Source organism: Theropithecus gelada, chromosome X (assembly GCF_003255815.1).
Source record: "Theropithecus gelada isolate Dixy chromosome X, Tgel_1.0, whole genome shotgun sequence".
Taxonomy (NCBI): domain Eukaryota; kingdom Metazoa; phylum Chordata; class Mammalia; order Primates; family Cercopithecidae; genus Theropithecus; species Theropithecus gelada.
In genome coordinates this window covers 18721779-18749303 of record NC_037689.1, presented here as the reverse complement: position 1 = coordinate 18749303, position 27525 = coordinate 18721779, and the positions used below count along the sequence as shown (strand labels likewise).

Genomic DNA, 27525 nt, shown 5'->3' with positions numbered 1-27525 from the left:
ACCAGGAAAGCCAGACATCCGGGTTGGAGACCATCGCTCGAGACTGGCAGAAAGGTCTGCACTCGGGAGGCAGCCTCAACCCGTGGGCTCCGGGACTTCTCGACTGGCTCCATCACCCACTCTGACCACCCGCCCTACGCCCCACCTGGTGACCAGTCATCCCCGATCGGGGGGCGGGACTGCCCGACTTTTCAGTCGCTGCCTACCATTGGCAAAACTCTCCATCCGTTACTTTAAGCCCCGCCTATCAGACTGACGCTTCCCAAGTTGCGTCTCTTCCGTAGGCCGCGACGTAGCTGGTGATTGGTGGCGAAAGCGGCAGCTGTCCCAGCGGACGCGACGAAGGGACGGGCCCCGGGAGTCTGGAAGAGTCCGAGCGCGTCGCCCCCTCACGCTGCGGTTGTCGCTCGTGTCCCGCCGGCTCGCTCCGTGTCGCCCTGCACTGCTGCGGCCGGCGCGGCACCATGGCTGTGTTTGTCGTGCTCCTGGCGTTGGTGGCGGGTGAGGAGCCGGGGGCGGGCAGGACGTGCCTGGGAAGGCCCTGCGCCGCGGGGCTTGGGGGTCCGGGGCGGCCGCGGGCGAGTGACTGCGAGGCAGGTGCCGCAGTGCGGTCCGTCAGCGGCGGCCTCGCCTCAGCCGCCTCCCTGTCAGCATCTTCTCCGGATCGGCGGTGGCGGCGCGGCCTCACGGGCCGCCGGGGCCGGGGCTGGGCTGCGTAGGGGACCCTTGAGCCGGCCTCCACCCTCCACTTTGAGGAAGGCGCGTCCGGCAGGCCTCTTCCGCCTGGAGAGGCCCTTCAGAGTACGGAGATACATTTCTCAATGAAGTGGGATTCATTGAGTCGCAGCCCGCTGCCGAAGAAGGGAAGGCAGACTTTTTAGCTGCCACGATGTTTTTGCGTTTGTACGGTGTCTTCATTTCTAGTGGTTGTCATCAGTAATTGCTGAAATCTCCTCCCCTCCCCTCCCTTATGTATATTTCAGGATACAAAAGTTGAGATGGAGTCATTATTTTTATGTGATTATTTCTTAAGGCGAATACAAAGCACCTCTCAGTGGTTTGTCACAGTTCCAAATTTTAAGGATTTGGAAACTAGGATGTGAGTCACATTTTTAGGGTCACATGTCAATACATGGTAGCTTTCTGAGTAGAACCTAGGTTCCTAAGCATTCAGCAAGAGGAGAAGAAATCAGCTAATACGTGGCCTCTTATTGCATATCATGTGGTAATGTATTTCATTTGACAGCAGTCCTTAGAAGTGGGTATCTTCTTCGTTTTGCAGGGTGATCAACCTAAATAAATTACCCAATGCTAAACAGGTAGTAGCAAAGCTGAATTTGATTTCAGATGAGGTGGTACCAGCGCATGGGCCTTTTCCATTATATATGTTGTGTTGCACAGGTAACGCTATTACTGTATGAGAATGTGGGAGTAATGGGGGCCGAGACTGGAGGCACACACAGTAGTGAACAAGAGGCCAAGTTGAGAACAGTTTGGAGGAATGGGTGCTCTGATCCTCAGTGTGTCAGTTTAAAACCTGTGGGAGGCCGGGCGCGGTGGCTCACGCCTGTAATCCCAGCACTTAGGGAGATTGAGGCAGGCGGATCACCTGAGGTCAGGAGTTTGAGACCAGCCTGGCCAACATGGCAAAACGCCATCTCTACTGCAAATACAAAAATTACCCGGGCGTGATGGGGCACGCCTGTAAATCCCAGCTACTCAGGAGGCTGAGGTACAGGAATCGCTTGAACCCGGGAGGCGGAGGTTGCAGTGAGCCGAGATCGCGCCACTGCACTCCAGCCTGAGCGACAGAGCCAGACTTTGTCTCAAAAGCAAAAACAAACAGACAGACAAACAAACCAAAAACCTATGTGAGGTGTTGGGAGGTCCTGCTTTTGGAATGGCGATTTAATTCTGCACCAGTATGCTCTTGAAATCTGCAGATCTCCTCTGTCCCTAGAGGTGCGGGGGTTTTTGTGTGTTAATGATAGTTACGTTGTATCCATGCCCCAAACATTTTCAAGTTTTTTGTTTCTTCTGTTTCTGGCTCCGGAAAGGTCATTCTGATCTACTGAGATATTTTGAGGGAATTAATTTTAATTCAGTTTTTGAAATTTTAAAAACATTCCCTTTGATCCTATGGTTTAACTGAACATCTATTGAGATTCCATGTTTTAATGTTTTGACTGATATTATTTTGATTCAGTGAGGTGTAGGGTTTTTTGTTTTGGGTCTGAGATAAAATAATTGCTTCTGCACACGGTTTGAACATGCTTTCCTTACTAGCATAGCCGAGTTCATACAGAACAAGAACCTGATCCTGTCAGCTTCTGAATTGCTCAGTCTTGTCAGATGAGGCTCAATTATTATTTTCCACAATGACTAAATGTGATGTAATGGAAAATATCTTTAAGAGCTCTGACTTCTATATTCCAGGCAGAAACAAAAATAGAAATCCTTTAAAACAGTGTTGCCAAACTAGAGAGAGAACTAGGGACCTAGAGAGAGAGGAAGGGAACTAGGGTTTTGAATACCAAATCATGAGGAGTATTTGAAAAAATTCAGATATTTAGCCTGGAGAAGAATGGCCAAGGGTGAACACATGGAATTTGAAGTGATGTCATGTAGAAGAGAAGAGAGATAGGACCCATTTTATATTAATTGATTCCATCCACCATTCATAGATGATCATAGCACAGTATAGTGGAGTTCCTAGAGGGAAGGACACTTATCCCAGATCGGGGAGGCTGAGAAAAATTTCCCATGGGAGGTGCCTCCCAGGGCTAATGTGTTGAAAAGTTGGGGTGGGAAGAAAAGGTATTTGAAACAGAACAGCATGTGTAAAAGCAGAGCGATGTGAGAGTAAAGGGGCAATTAGTTTGGTGGGGCTAAAATGTACAGCGATTAAGTTGGGGAGATCCCAGAAATAATGTTGATGAGGTTACTTGGGTGTTAATGCTTTGGGTTTTGCCTCAGAGTCTCTGGGCAGTGAGAGGAGGCATTTAAGCAGAAGGGTGAATGGTCAGATCTATATTTTGAAGCAGTTATGGGAAAATCTGGATTGGAGAGTGGCATGACAAGGGTCATAAGGCAACCAATTCTAGCACACCTGGTGAGGGCCTGAAGAGTGTGGCCTGGACATTGAGGGAAAGGATTTGTGAGATAAGAAAGAAAGATGAAATTCAGTGGCTAATTAGCTGTGTTGCTGAGGAAGGATTTAAAGACAACTGATTCCAGCCACTGGTTGGAAGGTGGTATCATCCATCAAGATAGAGAATACAGGAGAAGCATGTGGAAAGATGGTGAATTGGGTGTTTTTGGTGTTTGCAGCCTTAGGAGTAGTTGGGCTCAGCCTCGGAGAGATGTAGAATAGGAAAATAATAAAAGTCAAGAATGGAGCCCTCAGATCTCCAAAGTGGAATATGCTAGGTGATCCATTTGGATGCCAGAAGAATGTACTAGAACTTCCATTTATATCTTTTTTGTTTTTGTTTTTGAGACAGAGTCTCACTCTGTCGCCCAGGCTGGAGTGCACTGGTGTGATCACAGCTCACTGCAGCCTCGACTACCCAGGCTCAAGCGATTCTCCCACCTCAGCCTCCCTAGTAGCTGGGACCGCAGGTGCATGCCACTATACCCAGCTAATTTTTTGTTTGTTTTTGTAGCGATGAGGTCTTGAACTCCTGGGCCCAAGTGATCCTCCTCCTCAGCCTCCCAAAGTGCTGGAATTACATGCAGGTGTGAGCCATCGCACCTGGCCTCTATCTATCTATCTGTCTATCTAGCGATCATTTTTTTTTTTTTCTTTTTTGAGACAGTCTTGCTCTGTCACCCAGACTGAAGTGCAGTGGCACAATCTTGGCTCACTACAACCTCCGCCTCCTGGGTTCAAGTGATTCTTGTCCCTCAGCCTCCCAAGTAGCTGGGACTACTCTTGTTGCCCAGGCTGGAGTGCAATGGCACGATCTTGGCTCACCTCAAGCTCCACCTCCTGGGTTCAAGTGATTCTCCTGCCTCAGTCTTCCAAGTAGCTGGGATTACAGCCATGCGCCACCACGCCTGGCTAATTTTGTATTTTTTTAGTAGAGACGGGGTTTCTCCATGTTGGTCAGGCTGGTCTTGAACTCTCAACCTCAGGTGATCTGCCTCCTGAGTAGCTGGGACTACAGGCATGCACCACCACATCCGGCTAACTTGTGTATTTTTTTTGGTACAGACGAGTTTCACTATGTTCGCCAGACTGGTCTCGAACTCCTGACCTCAAATGATCCACCCGCCTCAGCCTCCAAAAGTGCTGGGATTACAGGCATGAGCCACCACACCTGGCCTAATTTTTATATTTTCAGTAGAGATGGGGTTTCGCCATGATGGCCAGGCTGGTCTTGAACTCTTGACCTCAAGTGATCTGCCTGTCTCAGCCTCCCAAAGTGCTGGGATTACAGCTGTGAGCCATCATGCCTGGCCTATCTGTTTTTATCTTATCTCTTTTTAAGTAATAATGGTCAGGTATTTTGTAGACTGTCCCTCGATTTGGGTTTATCTGATGTTTTCTCATTATTAGATTGGGAAAAATATACACAGGTATCTCATCCTTTTTAAAATTTTTGGTTTTTTGTGCTTTGTAATATAGCACAAATCAAATACATAATCTATTACTATAGTAGAAGTGTATACTTTACATGGAGAGGATGAGAGGGACAGAGAGAAGAGAGAAAGGCTACTTTCCAATTTTGTGCTGATAGGGTTGAAATCTAAAAAGTTTGGCCGCCAGTGCTTTAAAGGACAGGAAGGGAAAGAAACAGAGGAGAAGCAGTCAAAGGGATTGCAAGGAAAACCAGGGGCTGTGGCTGCATGAAGACCAAAGCAGGGGCTTTTCAAGGACGGAGTTGGCAGTATCAAATGCTTTGGTAAGTTAGATAAAATTAAGGGATGGAAATTGCCTTTTGAGTTTGGGGAGTCGTTTCAGTGGCATGGTGGGCTTGGAAGGTGTGGGCGGCCAGGTGCGGTGGCTCACGTCTGTAATCCCAGCACTTTGGGAGGCCAAGGCAGGCGGGTTGTTTGAGGTCAGGAGTTTGAGACCAGTCTGGCCAACATAGTGAAACCCCGTCTCTACCAAAAAAATACACAAGTTAGCCACATGGGGTGACGCGTGCCCGTAGTCCCAGCCACTCAGGAGTCTGAGGCAGTAGAATCTCTTGAACCTGGGAGGTGGAGGTTGCGGTGAGCTGAGATCCTTACCACTGCACTCCAACCTGGGTGACAGAGCAAGACCCTGTCTCAAAAAAAAAAAAAAAAAAAAAATTAAAAGTTTTAAAAAATTGTGTGGGTTAAGTAGTAAATGTAAAATGAAGTCTAGAAGCAAACGGTGGTTGACGGCTCTTCCTGGATTCTTCCTCTGAAGGGGAGCAAGGCTGGTAGCTGGTGGAGACTGGTAGGACCAAAGGAGGTTTTTTATGGTTTTAGTTATAGAATGGGAGTGCCCTGAGTTTATTTTTATGCTGAAGTGAAAGGGCCAGTGGAGAGGGAGAAAATTGGTGGTTTGAGGTGTGACTTCATTCATTCATTAACTCAACAAGTACTTATTGAGCAGCAATGTGTCGGGCTCTCTTCTCAGCCCTGGGGATAGTGTGTGAACAAGACTGCACTGAAATCCCCGCCTTCATGGAGCTTGTATTCTATAGGACCATCTTTTGATGGCTGTTACCATATAGCCACCTAGCTCCTGATATGTTGTCTGTCCTAGATGAGTGGCTTACTTAATAAACAGTGAAGGAGCGAAGGTCCCTGAGAAGGCTGAACACAGGATTGTCTTAGACTGGAGGAGGGACATCCCTGCCCTCATGTCTGGAGGGAGAGGAGATATAGATAGGGGCTTGTGCAGATAAATTTGTGGTGGGGAGAGGAAGCAGGTAGCTCAAGAAATTCCTCTGTTTTCTCTGAAGCTGGAGATGAGGTTATCTGGTGAGACTGAGTCAGGGAGTGATAGCATAGGAAGTTGAAAGTTAGGAAGCCCATTTCAGTTCAGTACAAGGAAAAACTTTTCAAAGGATTAGAATGTTGGGAAAATGAAGCCAGTTGCTGGCAAATGTAGTTCGTATATTGAGGTGGTGTCCCCATCACTGGCAGTATTGAAATAGAGGAGGGGTGACTTTCTGCCAGGTATCCCTGAGACATGCTTATACTTACAATAAGCAGAAGTTTGGACAAATGACCTTTCTCTTTATAGGAGTCCCTGACTCTAGGTTTTCTAAAGCTCTGGGCTTCTAAAGGACTGTTGTACAAGCATGGAAGTTGAAACTACGAAGTTGGGGCAAAGTTATTTGGTATAGGTTTGCTGGAATTGAATGAGTAGGGCCATGTCTCAAAACAAGGGTATCTCCAAATCAAAATATGGTTTTTTAAATGTGTATGGTACCTGGGGCTGGGTGTGGTGGCTCACGCCTGTAATCCCAACACATAGGGAGGCCGAGGCAGGCTGATCACTTGAGGTCAGGAGTTTGAGACCAGCCTGGCTGATATGGTGAAACCCCGTCTCTACTAAAAATACAAAATTTAGCCAGGCATGGTGGCACACACCTGTAATTCCAGCTACTCGGGAGGCTGAGGCAGGAGAATTGCTTGAACCTGGGAGGCGGAGGTTGCAGTGAGCCAATATTGTGCCACTGCACTCCAGCCTTGGCAACACTGCGAGACTCTGTCTCAAAACAAACAAACAAACTAAATATGTGTATGGTTCTTGGGAAGCATAGGTCTCTTGGTTACTCATTTTTTTAGTGTTTGCAGTACTACTACTTTAGTGAACCAAGATATCTATCAGTTACAAAAGACCATTCCATTCTGCTAAATTTTTTTCGTCTATCTTCAGCTAGAGCAGTTTGGAAGTTCCTGTTCTGACGGCTGTGCTGGATTGAAATTTGTAACACTATGTATCAGCACCATCCTGAAACCTTTTATTTACTGTCAATACTGCAACACCAAAACATTTACTGTTGCTTCCAACTTTATTTCCATACCCTGTTAGTGGTACTTTCCTTAGGTCAAGAGAATAACACTGATGCTTTACTAAAGTCTAATTTTCCCATACTAGATGTGGCTAACATTTGTTCTAGACTTAGAGCTAATTTTTTTCATAGGAATGCAAAATTTAAAAATCAGCCAGGCATGATGGCATGCACCTGTAGTCCTAGCTACTCAGAAGGCTGAGGCAGGAAGCTGAGGCAGGAAGATCACTTGGGCCCTGGAGTTTGAGGCTGCAGTGAGTCATGCAGACTCAAACTCAGCTTGGGCGACACAGTCAGACCCTGCCTCTAAAAAAAGAACTAGGTACAAATTTCATCCTTAAATGTAAACAACCAATTGTGTTCACTTTGGTTGCCCAAAGACTACAAAAAGCTCAGGGGCTCTGCCCTTAGGCCTGGCAGTGAAGCAGTTCCCAGGCAGAGTTTCTGTTTTCAGGGGTGCTCAGGATATGGAGAAAAGTTCCTTTCAGTGACTGAAATTAGCTACTTGTCCCCGTGTAAGCTAGACATCACTAGGTTAATAGATAATGGATGAAGAGGCCAAATACGTCATCCTTGGCTGTGGAGGGCTTATAAAATAGTCCCTTTCTCATCTTTATCTTTTAATCCCAAAACCTTAGACTAGTTGACTTTATCATTACAGAATACCTTTTCTTACCCTCTTGACATGTCAACTACAATTTCCTGGACTTTGTTTCTAAAGTCTGAAGTGTTTTTGTGTTTCTCCTTGTGACATGTATGCCCCATCCCCCCAACATTTGAGAGTCCTTATTTCACTAGGGTTGCCTGTGGGACATAGGGGAAGATGTTACCTATCCTAAGACATACTAACCTGCTAAAATCTTATAGTGAAATACTAGGAACTTTATGAATTTGTATTGTGTAGAGAGGATTGATGGTAGAAATAATTTAGAGATTTCAAGCTTTTCTTCCTTTTTAGTCTGTGCCTGGGCTTTGTTTTTTAAATTTTGGAGATATGCCACTGATTTCTAATTCCTGCCAAATTGCTACATGCCTCTATTAAGAGCCATCAGTAGAAAGGTGTCTATATCATTAGGAAACCCTGTTTTATAGTCGTACCTTTGTTGATCTCTTTTTGAGATTTTGTTTGTTTGTTTCTTGTTTTTATCAGGCAGTCCCTGAACCAGAATAGGTTCAGAGAGGCTCTGATAGTTGTACTTTTGTTCCAGCAGAATGTGTGGACTTAAATCCTTAGAGTGATACTTTGAAAAAGAATTTGTTATTGTTTAGGACTCAGCATTTTGACCAGTCATAATTTAATATGCTAAGTCAGTGGTGAATGGGGAAACATGTATTATATTTAATAATTGTCAAGGTAAATGATTTATGGTGTTGATAATTCATTTACTAATCTGTTTTCTTTTCAGGTGTTTTGGGGAACGAGTTTAGTATATTAAGATCACCGGGGTCTGTTGTTTTCCGAAATGGAAATTGGCCTATACCAGGAGAGCGGATCCCAGACGTGGCTGCATTGTCCATGGGCTTCTCTGTGAAAGAAGTATGTATATATTTTTTTAAATGTTTGGAGCTGCTTCTAAGAACATTTTTACTGATTTCTGCTAATAGCCCAAGAAAGCATCAAACAAACGTAGGTACATTTGGTACAGATTACAAAAGTTAAAAAGCTCATCTGGACCAGGCGCAGTGGCTCACGCCTGTAATCCCGGCATTCTAGTAGGCCAAGGTGAGAGGATCAGTTGAACCCAGGAATTTGAGACCAGCCTGGGCAACATAGTGAGACTCCCATCTCAATTAAAAATAAATGAATTAATTTTTTAAAAGCCCATTTGAGTTGGGAAGATTTTGGATAAGTGCTTCAAGCTTGGCTTCTGAAACAAATTATTAGAAATCATTAACTATATAATTGTTTATTCATTGTAGTGAAATTCTTTATATATTAGAGAATGCATCTGTCCTACTGCTAATAGGATATCTACTTTTTTTTTTTTTTTTTCTTTTAGAATAGGCGATAGATTCACTATGAATGATAAAATATATATGCATTATGCCTGAGGTTAGGAAAATAGTGTAGTCAGTAGCCATGGGGCAGCCAAGGACCTTGGTTTCCTAGAATGAAGCTGTGACCTGTTGTAGTAATTGGTTGCTTATGTGATTGTAGGGGGTGGGAGGGTCTAGATCCAGTCAGTATGAGAGATCAGAAGCTAAGGGCTCAGAAGAAAGGAAATGCAGCTTGCTCTGTGCTATCATCTCCTTCTCTTTGTAAGTCTGCTGCTTTTGATGTGGTCTCTAGATATATATCATCAGTCACTGAAAGGAACTTTTCTCCAAATCCTGAGCACCCCTGAAAACAGAAACTCTGCCTGGGAACTGCTTCACTGCCAGGCCTAAGGGCAGAGCCTCTGAGCTTTTTGTAGTCTTTGGGCAACCAAAGTCAACACGATTGGTTGTTTACATTTAAGGATGAAATTTTTACCTAGTTCTTTTTTTTAGAGACAGGGTCTGACTGTGTCGCCCAAGCTGAGTTTGAGTCTGCATGACTCACTGCAGCCTCAAACTCCAGGGCCCAAGTGATCTTCCTGCCTCAGCCTCCTGCCTCAGCCTTCTGAGTAGCTAGGACTACAGGTGCATGCCATCATGCCTGGCTGATTTTTAAATTTTTCATAGAGACAGGGTCTCACTATGTTGTCCAGGCTAGTAGGTCTTTAACTCCTGGCCTCAAGCAATCCTTTCTGCCTCAGCCTTCTAAAGCGCTGGATTACAGGCACGAGCCACCACACCCAGCCTGTACCTAATTCTTTTCTTTGTTTTGTTTTGTTTGCAACAGGGTCCCGCTCTGTCACCCAAGCTAGAGTGCAGTGGCCTGATCTCGGCTCACTGCAACCTCCACCTCCTAGGTTCAAGAGATTCTCCCACCTCAGCCTCCCCAGTAGCTGGGACCACAGGTGCACAACACCATGCCCAGATCATTTTTATATTTTTTGTAGAGACAGGATTTTGCCATGTTGCCCAGGCTGGTCTTGAACTCCTGGGCACAAGGAATCTACCTGCTTCAGCCTCCCAAAGTGCTGAGATTATAGGCGTGAAGACCATACCCGACCATCTAGTTCTTTACAACCTTAAACTTGATTACAGATGGCTGTTAAAATAACTTTGAGAAAGAATTATTAGTAAACTAATGATAGTTACTTTTAGTAGGAATTGTTTTATTTATAAAGAGCTTAGTCTAAAGAAGATGTTTTAATGACCATCTTGCTATGTCGCTGTGAAAGATAAAAGTGATGCTGTATATAAGGGCAAAAAATGATGTGGGGGAAGAAAATTTCCGTGGCTACATGAAGAAAAGAATTATTTTGTGATCTGTTATTTGAAAGGTACCTATGTTTTGTTTACTTGCTTTTTTCCACAAAAGGTGTGAGATAACTTACTATTAGACTTTGTTTCAAATCTGTAGAATTTTAAGAAAATGAAGAGGGTAGAAATCAGCATTCTTAATTAGGAGATTGCAGCGACTGCCACAAATAAAATGTTTACTTTCCCTGTGAATTTTCCTTGTCAGTGTCATCCCAGAACCCCTTAACTCTGCTTATTAGATGTTATTGGGGAGGTGGGTTCCTGAGTTGATAATTAAGCACCGTTTTGTGCTTTTCAATGTTTAGGACCTTTCTTGGCCAGGACTCGCAGTGGGTAACCTGTTTCATCGTCCTCGGGCTACTGTCATGGTGATGGTGAAGGGAGTGGACAAACTGGCTCTACCCCCAGGCAGTGTCATTTCGTACCCTTTGGAGAATGTGAGTATTTATTATACAAATATTAAAGGGATGTGTTTTACATTTTCCCTTGTCAGCTGCCATTATGAATTGCATTCTAAACATACTTCTCTTATCTGTTTCTGATGCACGGTTTCTTTTGAAATTCTTTTACAAACACAATTTCTTTTTAAGAAAATTACATGATGATTGTAATTGATTGAGGCTTGGCTGTTCTCTGTGGATGAGAGTACTGTTTAAGATAAGAGATAGAGAAATTGCCCCACTCAGAATAGCCAGAGGCTCGAAAAAGAGAGCCACCAAAGGAGAAACCAGTTGGGGGTGTATCCTGCTGCCATTTTCTTGGCCATTGTCTTGTCATCTTCCCTGCAGGATTTTACCTCTTTTTGTGTGTAAGGACACTGGAGGCTGCTTGCTGGCTCACTTACTCCTTCACTGGCCATTCAGGCAATGTGGGTGACTGTGCTGATCTGAGAGGCCCTCCTTCCATTATAAGCATAGAGAAGTGCTTGAAAGAATGTCACAAAAACATTTTTACTAGCATAAGTAAATTTGAATGCAAGAGGGGGCGATATACACAGGTGTTACATATGGATAGAAAACTCAAAAGCCATAGTGGTGAGCAGGAGCTGATGCTGAAACTGTGTTTCCTGCAGAAATCCAGGGACTAGAAAATGCTGTCAACTTGTTCTTGAAAAGAGGACTGGTAAAACTAGTAAAGCTGGCTTGCTGCCCTTGGCTGTTGGACCCAAAGAGTCCCCTGAGATAAATTAGAATTAGAATTATAGGCTTATGCTGTGTAGAGTGGTTCTTTCCAAATTCACATGACCTGCCCCATAGGGACACCTCCACAGCCAAGGGCTCCTTTGGTCAAATATGGAAGATGAGTAGAATTTACAAAGCACCTGAAGGAAAAAAAATGCCACGAGAAACTAGGTGCAACAAACAGAATTCATCTCCTTAGAACTACAGAGAATAGGCCAATTTCCAAGAGACCTAAAAATACATACATTAAAATTGTGAAAAAAAAAAAAAAGGGCCAGACATGGTGGCTCACACCTGTAATCCCAGCACTTTGGGAGGCCAAGATGGGAGGATTGCTTGAGGCCAGGAGTTCAAGACCAGCTTGGTCAACATAGCAAGACCCTATCTCTGGGGAGGGGAGAAGAAGAAAGAAAGAGAAAAAATTTGTGAAAAAAAGGAAGGAACAGAAACTATGAGGAAGTTATAAGATATTTTTGATATATGGTGCTTTAGTTGATACTTCAAAATATTTCATAATTTGTATTGTGATTCTTTAACCCATGAGTTATGTAGAAGTATTTTTTCCAAATGCATGAGTTTTAAAAACATAATTTCTAATTTTTAAATTTCTAAGTTCACTGCATTGTAATACTGTGGTCTATGTGATGCTGAAGTTTTGGGAATTTTTTTTTTTCAGACTTTCCTGTGGTCTAGTATAGATTATTTCCAAGCACACATGGCATACTTAGAAAAAATTACTATGCACTAATCCACAAGGCAAATCTCAACAAACAATAAAGAATCAGTATCATATAAACTACCTTCTCTGACCACAATGCAGTTAAATCTTTTTTTTTTTTTTTTTTTTTTTTTTTTTTGAGACAGAGTCTTGCTCTGTCGCCCAGGCTGGGGTGCAGTGGCCGGATCTCAGCTCACTGCAAGCTCCGCCTCCCGGGTTTAGACCATTCTCCTGCCTCAGCCTCCCGAGTAGCTGGGACTACAGGCGCCCGCCACCTCGCCCGGCTAGTTTTTTGTATTTTTTAGTAGAGACGGGGTTTCACCGTGTTAGCCAGGATGGTCTCGATCTCCTGACCTCGTGATCCGCCCGTCTCGGCCTCCCAAAGTGCTGGGATTACAGGCTTGAGCCACCGCGCCCGGCCTGCAGTTAAATCTGAAAATAATAATAAAACAATATCTTAAAAGGGTATTTGGAGCCCGACACCATGCCTCATGCCTGTAATCCCAACACTTTGAGAGGCCGAGGCGGGTGAATCACTTGAGGCCAGGAATCCGAGACCAACCTGGCCAACATGGCTAAACCCTGTCTCTACTGAAAATACAAAAATTAGCCAGGCGTGGTGGCACACGTCTGTAGTCCCAGCTACTTGGTGGCTGAGGCACAAGAATTACTTGAACCCAGGAGGTGGAGGTTGCAGTGAGCTGGGATTGCGCCACTGCACTCCAGCCTGGGTGACAGAGCGAGACTCTATCTGAAAAAAAAAAAAAGAAAAAGCTATTTGGATCAACATTTCTCCTTTCCCCATCCACCTGTCTTCCCCAGCCTCTTCTAACCATCATTCTGCTCTCTACTTCTATGAGTTCAACTTACAAGTGAGGTCATGTAGTATTTGTCCTTCTATGCCTGGCTTATTTCACTTAACATGATGTCCTCCAGGTTTATCCATGTTGCAAATGACAGTTTCCCCCACTTTAAAGGCTGTATAGTATTCCATTATGTTTATATACCACATTTTCTTCTGCCGAGACCAGCTGGGTTGGGGAGACCAGCGGCGCTAGAGGAATTAAAGACACACACACAGAAATATAGAGGTGTGAAGTGGGTAATCGGGGTCTCACAGTCTTCAGAGCTGAGAGCCCCGAACAGAGATTTACCCACATATTTATTAACAGCAAACCAGTCATTAGTGTTGTTTCTATAGATATTAAATTAACTAAAAGTGTCCCTTATGGAAAATGAAGGATGGACAGAATTAAAGGAATAGGTTGGGCTAGTTAACTGCAGCAGGAACATGCCCTTAAGACACAGATCGCTCATGCTATTGTTTGTGGCTTAAGAATGGCTTTAAGCGGTTTTCCGCCCTGGGCGGGCCAGGTGTTCCTTGCCCTCATTCCTGTAAACCCACAACCTTCCAGCTTGGGCGTTAGGGCCATTATGAACATGTCACAGTGCTGCAGAGATTTTGTTTATAGCCAGTTTTGGGGCCAGTTTATGGCCAGATTTTGGGGGGCTTGTTCCCAACACACATTTTCTTCTTTCTGCTTTTTTCTTTTTTTTGAGACAGAATCTTGCTCTGTCGCTCAGGCTGGAGTGCAGTGGTGCGATATCATCTCACTGCAACTTCTGCCTCCTGAGTTCAAGGGATTCTGGTGCCTCAGCCTCCTGAGTAGCTGGGATTACAGGTGCATGCCACCACGTCCGGCTAATTTTTTGTATTTTTAGTAGAGATGAAGTTTCATCATGTTGGCCAGGCTGGTCTCAAACTCCTGAGTTCAGGTGATCCACCCACCTCAGCCTCCCAAAGTGCTGGAATTACAGGCATGAGCCACTGCATCCAGTTGCACATTTTCTTTTATCCATTCGTTTGATTATGGACACCGACGTTGCTTCCATCCATATCTTAGAAATTGTAAATAGTGCTGCAGTGAACATGGGAGTGCAGTTACCTCTTCAGCATACTGACTTCAATTGCTTTGGATATATATACCCAGAAGTGGGCTTGCTGGATCATGCTTTAGTGATCTGTTGCAAGAATGGTGACTATATTAAATAATAATGCGGTGTATATTTCAAAACTGCTAAAGGAGTAGATTTTAGATACTTTTACCACAAAAAATGATAAGTATGTGAGGTGATGGATTTGTTCATTAGCCTGATTTAATCAGTCTACTTTGTAAACTTACGACAAAACATGACGTTGTACCCCATAAATATATACAGTTACTGTTTGTCAGTTAAAAATAAAATGAAAAGTATTTGGAAATAGTAACAAACAAAAGATACGACTCCTCAGATTTAAAGCATATGGAACATCCAGTAGGCAAAAGCCAGATCCACACCTGGATACAGTGAAATTGAAGAGTCATCAAGGAAATGGAAAGTCTTAAAAGCTATCAGGGAGAAAAAAGACACTGTCAGTACAAAGGAATGAGAGTAGAAGGAAAGCAAGGAAAATGCAGTGATTGTGTAGTATGAGCTAAGTTGAGTATTATTTACATTGTCATAATAATAAAATGATATTGATCCGGTGAAAATTTTGATGTAACTGTTGGGAGAGTGGGGAGATAGAAACAGAAGTGGAGCGCATGGATGGCTCAGGGGGTGGGGCAGTGTGGTTGGTGATGTGAGAGAGCTAAAGCCTTGTTTTCTATAATGGGTAGTAAATAGACAAGGCCTGAAATTGAAAAATCAGGAGATTTAATTTAAGTGTCTTATTTAGAGATGGTAAAAACAAAAAAAGTCAACAAGAAAAGATAGTTGGAATAGATGCACTCCTAAATAATTCATGGGTTGAGGAGGAGATCACTGGAACTTTCTAAATTATTTGGAACTGAGTAACAATGAATGTACCATTTATTTACAAAATTGGGAGGTGCAGCTAACGTGGTAAGAAAAGAGAAGTTTATAGCCTTAAATTCATGTTTTAGACAATTTAGCTTGTCTAAGAATGGAAATTAATGAGCTAAAGAAAGCAGAAGAACTTCAGAGTAAATACACATAAAGTAGAAGGAAGGGAACAATACAGATCAAAAGGCAGATTATTTCACAGGGAGCATTTAAGTTGTTTATTATGTGATTTCTGTGAAAATCATTGCAGAAGATTTTCTTCAAAATAAATATATAAAAATCCAAAATGCCATTTTGAGATTTTTATTAGCATGTAATCCAAAAATAAAGATTTAACAACAGACTAGCCTCATTTTACATGAGAAGAAGCTGTGCTGTGCGAGGAGCTCATTTTATTGTTTGGCCCTGGTTGGCTGCTCAATACTTTTCCTAGCAGAAGATGGTAAATGAGAGAAAAGATTCAGGGGCAAACCCCACAAAACATAAAAATCAGAGTATCTTAGAATTCCATTTAACGTAGCTTCCATTTGATTAGCTAGCTGTTTTAGTTAGAATTTCAAGTCATACAGGTACAGAAATATGAGAAGAGATATGCATCTCCTTATAATACAGTGAGAGAAAACCATCATTCGTTATTATAAGCAACCAAGCTTTTTACTTTTTGAGCTTAGCTGCCTATATAATTATTTATTTTCCTTCATTGGTGTTCATCTGATTCATGAGCTGCTTCAATTTGATCTCTATGGACATGGTACCTAATCTTCAACTTTCCTGAACCAAGCGCCATTTCACTAAGTGAAGTGAGGCTGGAAAGTTTGCATGATTTACTCATGTATTCCCCTCACAGCCTGAGGAGGTAAACTGTATGATTACTAAAGGAAAGCACCTCTAGCTGATTCAGGGCGGCTGCTAACAGTATGCTTTTGCAACTTTGAACTCTCTTCCCCCTCTTCGCTTACTCATTAACTCATTTTAAGAGAATTTGGGGAAGAGTTAATAAGCATCTTGAGTAAGAGAAAAAAATTATTTCATTTCACAGAATCATAAAATTGGTCACTTAATATTGATGTTGGGGCCGGGCGTGGTGGCTCATGCCTGTAATCCCAGCACTTTGAGAGGTCAAGGCAGGCAGATCACATGAGGCTAGGAGTTTGAGACTAGCCTGGCCAACTTGGTGAAACCCCATCTCTACTAAAAATACAAAAATTAGCTAGGTGTGGTGGTGCGTGCCTGTAATCCCAGCTACTCAGGAGGCTGAGGCAGGAAAATCACTTGTACCTAGGAGGCGGAGGCTGCAGTGAGCCGAGATCACGCCACTGTACTCCAGCCTGGGCGACAGAGCAAGACTCTGTCTCAAAATAAATAAATAAATAAATAAAAAATAAGTGATGCTGGGATTTTATCAGTAAGACATAATCACATTGATTTCTGCCTGTACCACATTAGCGTTACTTTGCTACTTGTAAACATGAATCTTTAAGTAGTAAGGGAACTACTGAACGAAAGATCAACGTAAGAAATCTCCATTAAAACAAAAACATGACTGTATTCCTTGTTTTAATACAGTAATACTGGGAATGAAATAATTTTTTGAGGGGAAAAATAACTAATTTATTTTTTAAAATCATGTGTTGGAACCGAACTCTCGATTCCCTCCTGGGTAGGGGTCGCCGCGAAGGATCACCGACACGAGGTTCACAGCAGAGAGTTATTTATTGCTAGCGCGCTAGGGTCCCAAGCTCTAAGTTGGCCCTGGGACCCCGACTGCTTGTTACAGGCTGTTTATATAGGCAAACACAAGTTCAAACACAGCTTATGGCGCGAAATTCAAACAAAGCTTAAGGCGTAAAATGATTGGGTCTAGCTATAGCCTGAGCAAGGGGTCTTGGTTTAATTGGTTAGAGCAGGACCTTATGAGGTTCTTTCCTGGAGTTGTTGATTCCGGGAACTTCGAGGCAGGGTGAGACCCCTGGAATTGGCAGGGTGGGACCTCATGAGGTTGTTTCCCGGAATTGGCAGGGTGGGACCCTATCAGGGTGGGACCCTATCGAGGCAGGGTGGGACCCTATCGAGGCAGGGTGGGACCCTATCTAGGGCCACCTGGTGCTAACTTTTTAGGTTTTGTGAGGCCTAGTTTCACATGTAGTGCAAAACAAATCTAATGGAAATAGAAGTCAGAATTTTCATTACCCTTGAGGGTGGAGGTAGTACTTCGAGGGCACTGATAGTGTTCTGTGTCGGTCTGGCTGTGCTACCTGAGTGCATGCATTTGTAAACATTTGTTGAGCTGTTACCCCAAGATTTGTATACTATATTATATGTATTTTGCACTTTAATAAAAAAATTGAAGAAAAAAAGTAGGTCTTATCACAATTGGTTATTTCAATCTAATAATATCAACATGTCCTAAGATAAAGGCTTCAAAAACCTTGTGACGTACTTAACATGTTATCCAAGAGTCTTCAGGCTATCTGAAGACAAATGTTAAATCTCATTAAACATTTTTAAAATTTTGAAATGAAAGATGAATTCCATTTTTATTTCAATTAAATTCAATACTCAGATTCCTCTAACCTTCTCTTAAATGCAAGTTAAATACTTTATTGTGGGATACGCATTAATCGTGGCACATTTAGTCAATATTGAAACCAAATGTCTTGCTACTTCAAATACATGAGTGATCACCAGAAAATGGTTTGTGCTAGATATAGTGTTGTGTCCATCAGGTTTAAGTTATTTTCCTCTGAGGCACATTGGGAGACACAGACTCGGCCTACCAGGGGGCTGTTTAATCTTCTGTGCCCTCAAAAGAGCTTGTTTGGAAATGATTTTGGGTTTCTAAATTTCCATAGAAAGTGCTGGAAAAAAGTTTAAGCCTTCTTTTTAAATACCATTCAGATGAATGATTTTTATTCCCACTTTGGTTCACATAATAATTGCGTTCTTACTCTTAAATTTCAGGCAGTTCCTTTTAGTCTTGACAGTGTTGCAAATTCCATTCACTCCTTATTTTCTGAGGAAACTCCTGTTGTTTTGCAGTTGGCTCCCAGTGAGGAAGTAAGTGATAATGTTTTTATTTAAGACATTTTAAAAAATAAGCTTTTATTATTTGGAAATTATGAAATGTATTTTATTATGAAAATTTAAAACTAATTTATGAACAATGTTGTCATACCTCTGTGTATTGGAACTAATCTGTAGAATGTGAGCAACTTAAAATTTTCTATTCTTCTTACAGAGAGTGTATATGGTAGGGAAGGCAAACTCAGTGTTTGAAGACCTTTCAGTCACCTTACGCCAGCTCCGTAATCGCCTATTTCAAGAAAACTCTGTTCTAAGTTCACTCCCCCTCAATTCTCTGAGTAGGAACAATGAAGTAAGTGCAGTTATTCAATGAATATATGAATATCATTAATTTCCCTCTTTTTAAAAAATAGAGACAGGGTCTTACTCTGTTGAGTCCAGGCGAACTCCTGGCCTCAAGCAGTCCTGTCTCGGCCTCCCAAAGTGCTGGGATCACAGGCATGAGCCACTGCGTCTGGCCCTCCCATTCCTTATACTACTTGAAATTTTGGAAATTTTGATATTTTAGAAAATGAAAAATTGTGCACATTTACTGCTGGGGTAGATTCTTCTTTAATGTAATTTTCTTATGACTCTCATGAATAAACTGATCCTTTTTTGTGAGGGGAGCTATGGTAAATAACATCACATTTTAGCACGAGGGTTGCCACCTATTAATTCAAACAAGCCAGAGGTCATAGATCTACTTGGTGACTGGTGGAGCTGTGTGGATCTGGTAACTTGGGAGCCATTGTTCACTGCTTCTGCTGATGTGCTGCCACATTTTTCTCATTCATTCTGGACATTGCAGTGGAGGGAGCCACCTCTGCTTTTGACTCCTGTCCTTCAGCTTCTCCATCTGCTCATGCGCCCTCTTAACCATGTGGCATGCCACTTTTGTGGTGACCTCCCCTCTTTATTTGCTGTGGATGACCAGGGCCATCATCTTTTATTCTCTGATGTGGAAACTATTCAAGGGAAGTAAGCAAACTGGGCCAATGGTAGGATCTCATTGCAGAGTGCCAGGATATCCCGATGCTTTGAAGGAAAACCACTGGAGAACTTGAATGCTTTATCATGGTTTTGTCAAAAATATAGCTATTGAGTGGCGGTCACTGTACTAGGGAATGGCCATCACCTTTTTGTTAGGAAATAATGTTTTATGTGCATTTTCAATTGAAGCAAACATACCAAATGGAAGATAATTATATAAATTCAGTTATATCATCAACATTTGTAATATCCCGTGCCTTACTTGATAAATGGCAAATAAGGATCTCTGGTGCACATTTAAAAGAATGCTCTTTTTTTTGGGCTCTCTGAAGGTTGACCTGCTCTTTCTTTCTGAACTGCAAGTGCTACATGATATTTCAAGCTTGGTAAGTAGGCTGCTCTAATTTTTCAGTTCCATTTATTTTGGTTTCTAGAGAATCCTTGAATGATAGTAAAAGCAGTTGAAAAGTTTGATTAAATATGCCTTAGATTTATGGTCCCATGAAAATTGAAAACTTAGTGGCAGTATTGGGAATTTTGAATATATCCATGTTATAGTCAAATTATTTTGCATTTCGGCTTTTTAGGGAGAGACAGCATATCTTCCAAGAACACAAGCCTGGGCGTAAGAACACCCTGGCCATAGTCCTAACTTGGCTGTTGATTTCTTGTCAGACTTAATTCCTATCTATATCTTTGGGCCTAAAATAGAAATAATAGTTTGGACTAATAATGCTGTCAGTCAAGTCAAGAAGGGACAAAATCCGTCTGAAGGGTATTTTTTTGGTGAATGATTTTTAAAAAATCATCCTTGTTACTGAAATAGAAATTCTTACCTGTTTGTTGTCTTCTGAGGTTGTTTTCCAAACTTTTTCAACAGATGTTGGTTTGGGGAGTCTGGAAGTGTAGTGCATTCCTGGGATCAAACTGGTCCAGCCATCTGTTCTGTCATACCAAGGCCCATACCTGAGTTTTTAAAACTGAGGAATTTTGTTGAAAGCTTTTATTAAATATCCAAGGAGTCTTGTACTGCTCCTAAACATGAGATTCGTGTTGGATTTATCAGAAACGCTTATTCAAACCAGTTTCTTTTGCCACCATTTTAGACTGTTTGCATGTTGTAGTACACTGGTATGGTTTAGTTTAGCCTAGTTTGGGCATAAAACTTTAACTGGCTGTGTTTGACGTCTTTCATCTTACTTTATCCACTACCTTTTTTTGTTTGTTTGTTCTCCTAAGCTGTCTCGTCATAAGCATCTAGCCAAGGATCATTCTCCTGATTTGTATTCACTGGAGCTGGCAGGTTTGGATGAAATTGGGAAGCGTTATGGGGAAGACTCTGAACAATTCAGAGATGCTTCTAAGATCCTTGTTGACGCTTTGCAAAAGGTAAATATCAATGAGACATGAGAGGCTGGAGTATGACCATTTCACTTTTAGCCTCTTAATAGAAAAATCTGCTGTTTCAAACACTGTTGACTGAGCTCTTACTTGCCTTCTTTGGGGTTCCTCTAATTATATTGGCCAAGGATGGAGTAGGGTCAAAAATGTATATTGATATATTTCTTCCTAATGCTAGAAAGAACAGCATTAGGAAAAGTTATCTCACACAAAGCTTTACAAAATTTTTGTGGTAAAACATATATAACATAAAATTACCATTTTAACCACTTTTAATTGTCCAGTTCAGTGTTATTAAGTACCAGTACATTCACATGTTGTACAACCATCACTATCTTTTATTTCTAGAACTTTTTCATCTTCCCCAACTGAAACTCTGTACCGCTTAAACACTATGAGATAACTGAAGTAGAACACCCAGCACAGTACCAGACACTTAGTAGATGCATAATAAATGCTAGTTCCCCTCTGCCCTTGAAGTTCTTCACCTGCATCCTTTCAGTGAGGCTTCATATTTTAATTTTTATAGATGTTTGTGATTAACCAGAGACCACTTAGGAAGATTTCTTCATTTCTCTTTCCAACTTTCCCTCCTCCAATTTATATGCTGACAAATTTCAGTCTCTTAAAGTAATTTTATTCTGAACATTTGCATATATGTTAAAGCTCAACACTTTTCTGTATAGTTGAGCATAATCAAAACCTTTAATACTTGCTTATTTTAAGATGTAGTATATTTCATGAGCCAGGAGGTAAGTGTACATTGTTCTTGTAGCTGCACAAAAGCTTTAAAAATCATTTTAATAAGTATGTGTTTGACTCATTGCATAAAATGATAAGTAGTGAGGTAATGCATATGTTAATTAGCCAATGTGTACTTAAGCCATTTCACAATGTGTACATATTTCAAAACAATTTGATGTGATAAATATATATGATTTTAATTTGTTAATTAAAAATGAGAAAAGTACATATCTGAGATTCCCAATAACGTTAATAACTAACTTTCAGTTTGCAGATGACATGTACAATCTTTATGGTGGGAATGCAGTGGTAGAGTTAGTCACTGTCAAGTCATTTGACACCTCCCTTGTTAGGAAGACAAGGACTATCCTTGAGGCAAAACAAGCGGTGAGTATATTTTGAGATCCTGCTTTAAAACTGTAAAATTAACTTTTTATAAAAACAAAAACATACAAAGTCCTATATCACTTATGGGTGACATGAATGAGCAGTCAGTAAATCTGAAAAACAATTTCAGTTAAAACATAAGCTTCTTGTTCACATACGTATGTGTGTTTTGCCAGTGATAATCAATTCTTTGGGGTTATAATCAGATAATGCAAGAATTTTAGGGATCAAAGTAAATCTGTCCAAGATTATAATTCAAATATCAGTACACACAAGGAGACATCAGAAGTTAATGTGGCGCCAGGTGCAGTGGCGCACACCTGTGATCGCAGCTCCTCAGGAGGCCGAGGTGGGAGGATTGCTTTAGCTTGGGAGGAGTTTGAGGCCAGTCTGAGCAAACATAGCAAGACCCTGTTTTGAAAAAAAAAAAAAGAAGTGAATGTGTGCGGGAGTGGTGTGGTGCCCACATCCTATGGGCTCTGCTTTTCTAGCAGGCACATTGTCTTTGTGGCATAGTCCCTTACTTGCTGAGATCCTCTGTGTATACCTCTTTATGATTTTGATTTACTTCAACAGTTTTTTGGGTATGGATCTTGCTTCGATTTTAAGCATTTAGAGGGTCAGGATTAAGCATTACCATGGTTGCTGGCCATGGTAAAACACATACCTGTGTGTGTGTATATGTATGTGCACATTTACATACATACATATATACTTACAGCTGCAGCAGAACCTAGGGAGGGTGATGAGAAAGAGTAGTGTAGATACTCCCTAACATCCTACGGTCGAGAACATTGCTTAGGGCTGGCTGCATCACTTGCAGCAGATAGATATCCAGTCAGTCACATACACCTCCACTTCAGAACCATTTGCAGCCCCCACCTTGCTCAGTTTTACTGACCTCAGTGTGGGACTTGGAGTCAGAAGGTTGAAGCCAGTGCCTGTTTGAGATAGTCTAGCGATTACTGGTTTGAGATTGTTTCTTTCTAAATTAAATTGGGGATGGAAGGACTCTGTTTCAGACAGCATGTCAGTCTAGACAACCACCCCAAATTTTCCACCATACAACATCTAGAAATGCTGGATAAAAATAAAGACCTTTTAAAAAGTACATAGTTTGGGCCGGGTGCGGTGGCTCACGCCTGTTATCCCAGCACTTTGGGAGGCTGAGGCGGGCAGAACACCTGAGGTCAGGAGTTCTAGACCAGCCTGGGCAACATGGTGAAACAAACCCTGTCTCTACTAAAAATACAAAAATTAGCCGGGTGTGGTGGCGGGCACCTGTAATCCCAGCTAGTTGGAAGACTGAGGCAGGAGAATCGCTTGTACCCAGCAGGCGGAGGTTGCAGTGAGCCGAGATTGCACCACTGCACTCTAGCCTGGGAGACACAGCGAGACTCTGTCTCAAATTAAAAAAAAAAAAAAGAAAAAAGAAATTATAAAAATAAAAAGTACGTAGTTCAGCTCACAAGAAAGGAAATTCTCTTACAGAGTAAATAAAGAGGAGGCTGGGCGCAGTGGCTCCCGCCTGTAATCCCAGCACTTTGGGAGGCTGAGGCGGGCAGATCATGAGGTTAGGAGTTCGAGACCAGCCTGGCCAACATGGTGAAACCCCGTCTCTACTTAAAATACACAAAATTAGCCGGGCGTGGTGGCGCATACCTGTAGTCCCAGCTACTTAGGAGTCTGAGGCAGACAAATCACTTGAACCCGGGAGGCGGAGGTTGCAGTGAGCCGAGATTGTGCCACTGTACTCCAGCCTGGGTGACAGAGTGAGACTCCGTCTCAAAAAAAAAAAAAAAAAAAAAGAAGAGGAACCCGAATGTGGTAAGCAGGCTGCCCTAAGGATATTTGCCAGCTGGGTCACCAAGAGTCCTTTGGTGCCTTGTGTGTTGGGGATGGGAATGGACACCTCCAGATAAAGCTGGGGACCCTGACCCTGAAAGAGCTGTGCCCTCAGTGAGAGGGCAGACTGGAAATTTTTGCCCACCAGCAAAGGCAAGCAGAAAGGCACCTGGGCTCTGGGTGGTGAGCACATGTGTTGAGAGTAGGGATGCCTCCCAGATAATTCTTTTTTTTTTTTTGGAGATAGGATCTTACTCTGTCACCTAGACTGGAGTGCAGTAGCACAATCTCAGCTTACCACAACCTCCACCTCCCAGGTTCAAGTGATTCTCCTGCCTCAGCCTCCCGAGTAGCTGGAATCACAGGCGTGCACCACCATGCCTGGCTAATTTTTGTACTTTTAGTAGAGATGGGGTTTCACCATGTTGGCCAGGCTGGTCTTGAACTCCTGGCCTCAAGTGATCTGTTCACCTCAGCCTCCAAAGTGCTGGGATTACAGGTGTGTTACCTTGCCCAGCCTATGAGATTTCTTTTTAGGGTGATAGAAATGTTCTAGAATTAGATTGTGGCGATGACTATGAAACCACTAAAATTCCTTGACTTGTACACTTAAAATGGGTAGGAAAAAGAACCTGTTTATCAAAAAAAAAAAAAAAAAAAAAAAAGGAAAGAAACAAAGAGGTCTTCATGGGCATGAAATCCTTTAATGTTTGCCTCAGCTCTGAGCTCCCCGCAGGTAAATATGCATGTCTGTGTACCCATTCTCTCCTACAGTTGAAATCACTCTCTTCCATTAGTTTAAGGAGACAGTTGGGAGTTTAAGGAACATTTACTGAGTACTCACAACGTGCCAGGTGCTGGGGCTGTAGGGACAAATAGATCTCAGTTACATTTTCTTTTTCATTCTTACTGCCAGGCACCCTGCCCTCATTTCTCCCACCTCATTTGGCTGCTGCCTCCTAACTTGTCTGGACTCATCTGTCTCTCTCTGTCCCAGCTGGCTCCTCCCAAATCCATCCAACACATTGTTATCAAAGTTATCTTTTTTTCTTTTCTTTTTTTGAGACAGGGTCTCGCCCTGTCCCAGGCCGGAGTGCAGTGGCACAATCATAGCTCATTGTAGCCTCAAACTCCTGGGCTCAGGTGATCCACCTGCCTCAGCCTCCTGAGTAGCCAGTTCTATAGGCTTGAGCCACCACACTCAGCTAATTTTTTATTTTAATGTTATCTTTTTAAGACAAACCTGATCATGTCACTCACTTTCTGCCTAAAGCTTGTCAATGACTCCTTATTGCCCAGAGGCTCATGTCAGATTTTCTGTAGCTTCCCTGCTTCTAGCTTCATCTCCTGCTGTGTTCCTACTTTTAAAATTCTCTAGCCAGAATGAATATTTCCCAAACTGTGCCTTTGTCAGAATGAATTCAGTTTCCCAAACAATGTTTTTACACAGCTCTGTATTTTAAAAAAAGTGTTAAGTAGATCATACATACATAAGTATATAACATATTTAATACTAGTTATTTAAATAATAAAAATAATAACACTTTATAGCTCCATTTTCACATGGCTATAAAGAACTACCTGACACTTGGTAATTTATAAAGGAAAGAGGTTTACTTGACTCACAGTTCCACATGGCTGGGGAGGCCTCAGGAAACTTGCAATCATGGCAGAAGGGGAAGGGGAGGCAAGCACCTTTTTCACAAGGTGGCAAAAGAGAAAGTGCCACACTTTTAAACCATCAGATCTCATGAGAACTCACTATCATGAGAACAGTATGGGAGAAACTGCCCCCATGATCCAATCACCTCCCACCAGGTCCCTCTCTCGACACATGGGGATTACAAATCAAGATGAGATTTGGGTGGGGACACAGAACCAAACCATATCAATAGCTTAAGAGAATGCTTGCTCCTTTGAAGCTCCCTATTTTCTCCCTCTACCCTCCCTCATCCAGAGGTAACTGCTGTCCTGGATATCATGTGAATCCCTTGCTTTTCTTTACAGATTGACTGCATATGTATTTGTCCTTAAACAGTGTTGTTTGGTTTTGCCTGTATTTGAATTTTATATAAATGGAATCATACTACATGTATTTTTCTGTGTTCTTTGTTCAGTATTCTTTTTAAGATTCACTCAGGCGGACAAATGTAGCTGTAGTTCAGTCATTTTACTGTTACATATTCTGCTGTAGGGATATACCACAATTATCCATTCTGTTGATGACTTTTTTTTTTTTTTTTTTTGAGACAGAGTTTTGTTCTTGTTGCCCAGGCTGGAGTGCAATGGCACGGTCTTGGCTCACTGCAACCTCCACCTGCCGGGTTCAAGCAATTCTCCTGCCTCAGCCTCCTGAGTAGCTGGGATTACAGGCACCTGCCATGCCTGGCTAATTTCATATTTTTAGTAGAGACGGGTTTTCACCATGTTGGCCAGGCTGGTCTGGAACTCCTGACCTCAGGTGATCTGCCCGCCTTGGCCTCCCGAAGTACTGAGATTACAGGCGTGAGCCACTGTGCCCGGCCTTTTTGATGATATTCTTATACATGTCTGTTGGTACACATATAGAAATTTTCCCTAGCGTATGGACTTACTGGATCACAGGATATGCACACCTTCAACTTTATTAGGTATTGTCAAAATTTCCCAAGCATTTGGACTGGTTTATACTTCCACCATCAGTGCAAGTGTCTTGTCCACGAAGGCGCTCCTTCTTGCTTCCTCTTAGTATAAGTAGCTGTTATGCCACTTATGAAGAAATGTTTGTTAGACAAATGAATCACAGCCACTAGACTGGGATAATTTCCTATCTTAAAATTCTTCCCTCTTGATTTTTCTTTCTTTTCTATATTGTAGAAGAACCCAGCAAGTCCCTATAACCTTGCATATAAGTATAATTTTGAATATTCTGTGGTTTTCAACATGGTACTTTGGATAATGATCGCCTTGGCCTTGGCTGTGATTATCACCTCTTACAATATTTGGAACATGGATCCTGGATATGATAGCATCATTTATAGGATGACAAACCAGAAGATTCGAATGGATTGAACGTTCCCTGTGCCAGAATTAGAAAAGAGGGTTGGAAATTGGCTGTTTTGTTAAAATATGTCTTTTGGTGTGCTTTAAAGTAGATAGTATACTTTACACTTACAAAAAAAATCAAATTTTGTTCTCTATTTTGTGTGTGCCTGTGATGTTTTTCTAGAGTGAATTATAGTATTGATGTGAGTCCCACTGTGGTATAGATTCCATAATATGCTTGAATACTATGATATAGCTATTTAATAACATGATTTCATTATGTTTAATGAATTTGGAAATATGTACTGAAAGAAATGTAAAACATTTAAAATAGCTCATGTTATTATGGAAAAAAGTGCACTGAATTTATTAGATAAACTTACGAATGCTTAACTTCTTTACACAGCATAGGTGAAAATCATATTTGGGCTATTGTATACTATGAACGATTTGTAAATGTCTTAATTTGATGTAAATAACTCTGAAACGGGAAAAGGTTTTTAACTTAGAGTGGCCCTAAAATATGGATGTGCTTATATAATCACTTAGTTTTGGAACTGTATCTGAGTGACAGAGGACAGCTGTTTTTTAACCCTCTTCTGCAAGTTTGTTGACCTACATGGTCTAGTATGGATACTAAAAATACTACATTGATCTAAGAAGAAACTAGCCTTGTGGAGAATACAGATGCTTTTCATTATACACACAAAAATCCCCAAGGGGCATTTTGAGGCATGAATATAAAACATTTTTATTTCAGTAACTTTTCCCCCTATGTAAGTTACTGTAGTTTGTGGTACAACTTCATTCTATAGAATATTAAGTGGAAGTGGGTGAATTCTACTTTTTATGTTGGAGTGGACCAATGTCTATCAAGAGTGACAAATAAAGTTAATAATGATTCCAAATTTGTGTCATTGCAGTACTAAATCTATTTTATATCGTAAAAACCTAACAAAATAGGCTTTTC

At 41.9% G+C, this 27525-nt stretch overlaps 1 protein-coding gene across 3 annotated transcripts; it reads left to right on the top strand.

Annotated features, from left to right (window-relative positions):
* Positions 1-287: 287 nt before the first annotated feature.
* Positions 288-27463, top strand: ATP6AP2 (ATPase H+ transporting accessory protein 2). Of its 3 annotated transcripts, none has more exons than XM_025373593.1 (9): positions 288-501; positions 8408-8538; positions 10658-10789; positions 18060-18155; positions 18337-18474; positions 19487-19540; positions 20394-20543; positions 21567-21686; positions 26391-27463. In XM_025373593.1, exons 1-9 carry the CDS (start codon positions 465-467, stop codon positions 26580-26582), a joined length of 1050 nt encoding a protein of 349 aa, XP_025229378.1. In that variant the 5' UTR covers positions 288-464; the 3' UTR covers positions 26583-27463. The 3 variants fall into 3 exon arrangements, with proteins under 3 accessions (XP_025229378.1, XP_025229377.1, XP_025229379.1); XM_025373592.1 differs by having other exon boundaries at positions 26388-27463; XM_025373594.1 differs by lacking the exon at positions 18060-18155 and having other exon boundaries at positions 26388-27463.
* The last annotated feature ends 62 nt before the right edge of the window (positions 27464-27525 follow it).

Bases quoted from the DNA above. Each gene is read 5' to 3' on its own strand.
- ATP6AP2 (XM_025373592.1), top strand. From the start codon at position 465: ATGGCTGTGTTTGTCGTGCTCCTGGCGTTGGTGGCGG. The intron at 8,539-10,657 runs GTATGTATATAT...TTCAATGTTTAG, and splicing joins TGGGCTTCTCTGTGAAAGAA to GACCTTTCTTGGCCAGGACT. The intron at 20,544-21,566 runs GTAAATATCAAT...ACTAACTTTCAG, and splicing joins TTGTTGACGCTTTGCAAAAG to TTTGCAGATGACATGTACAA.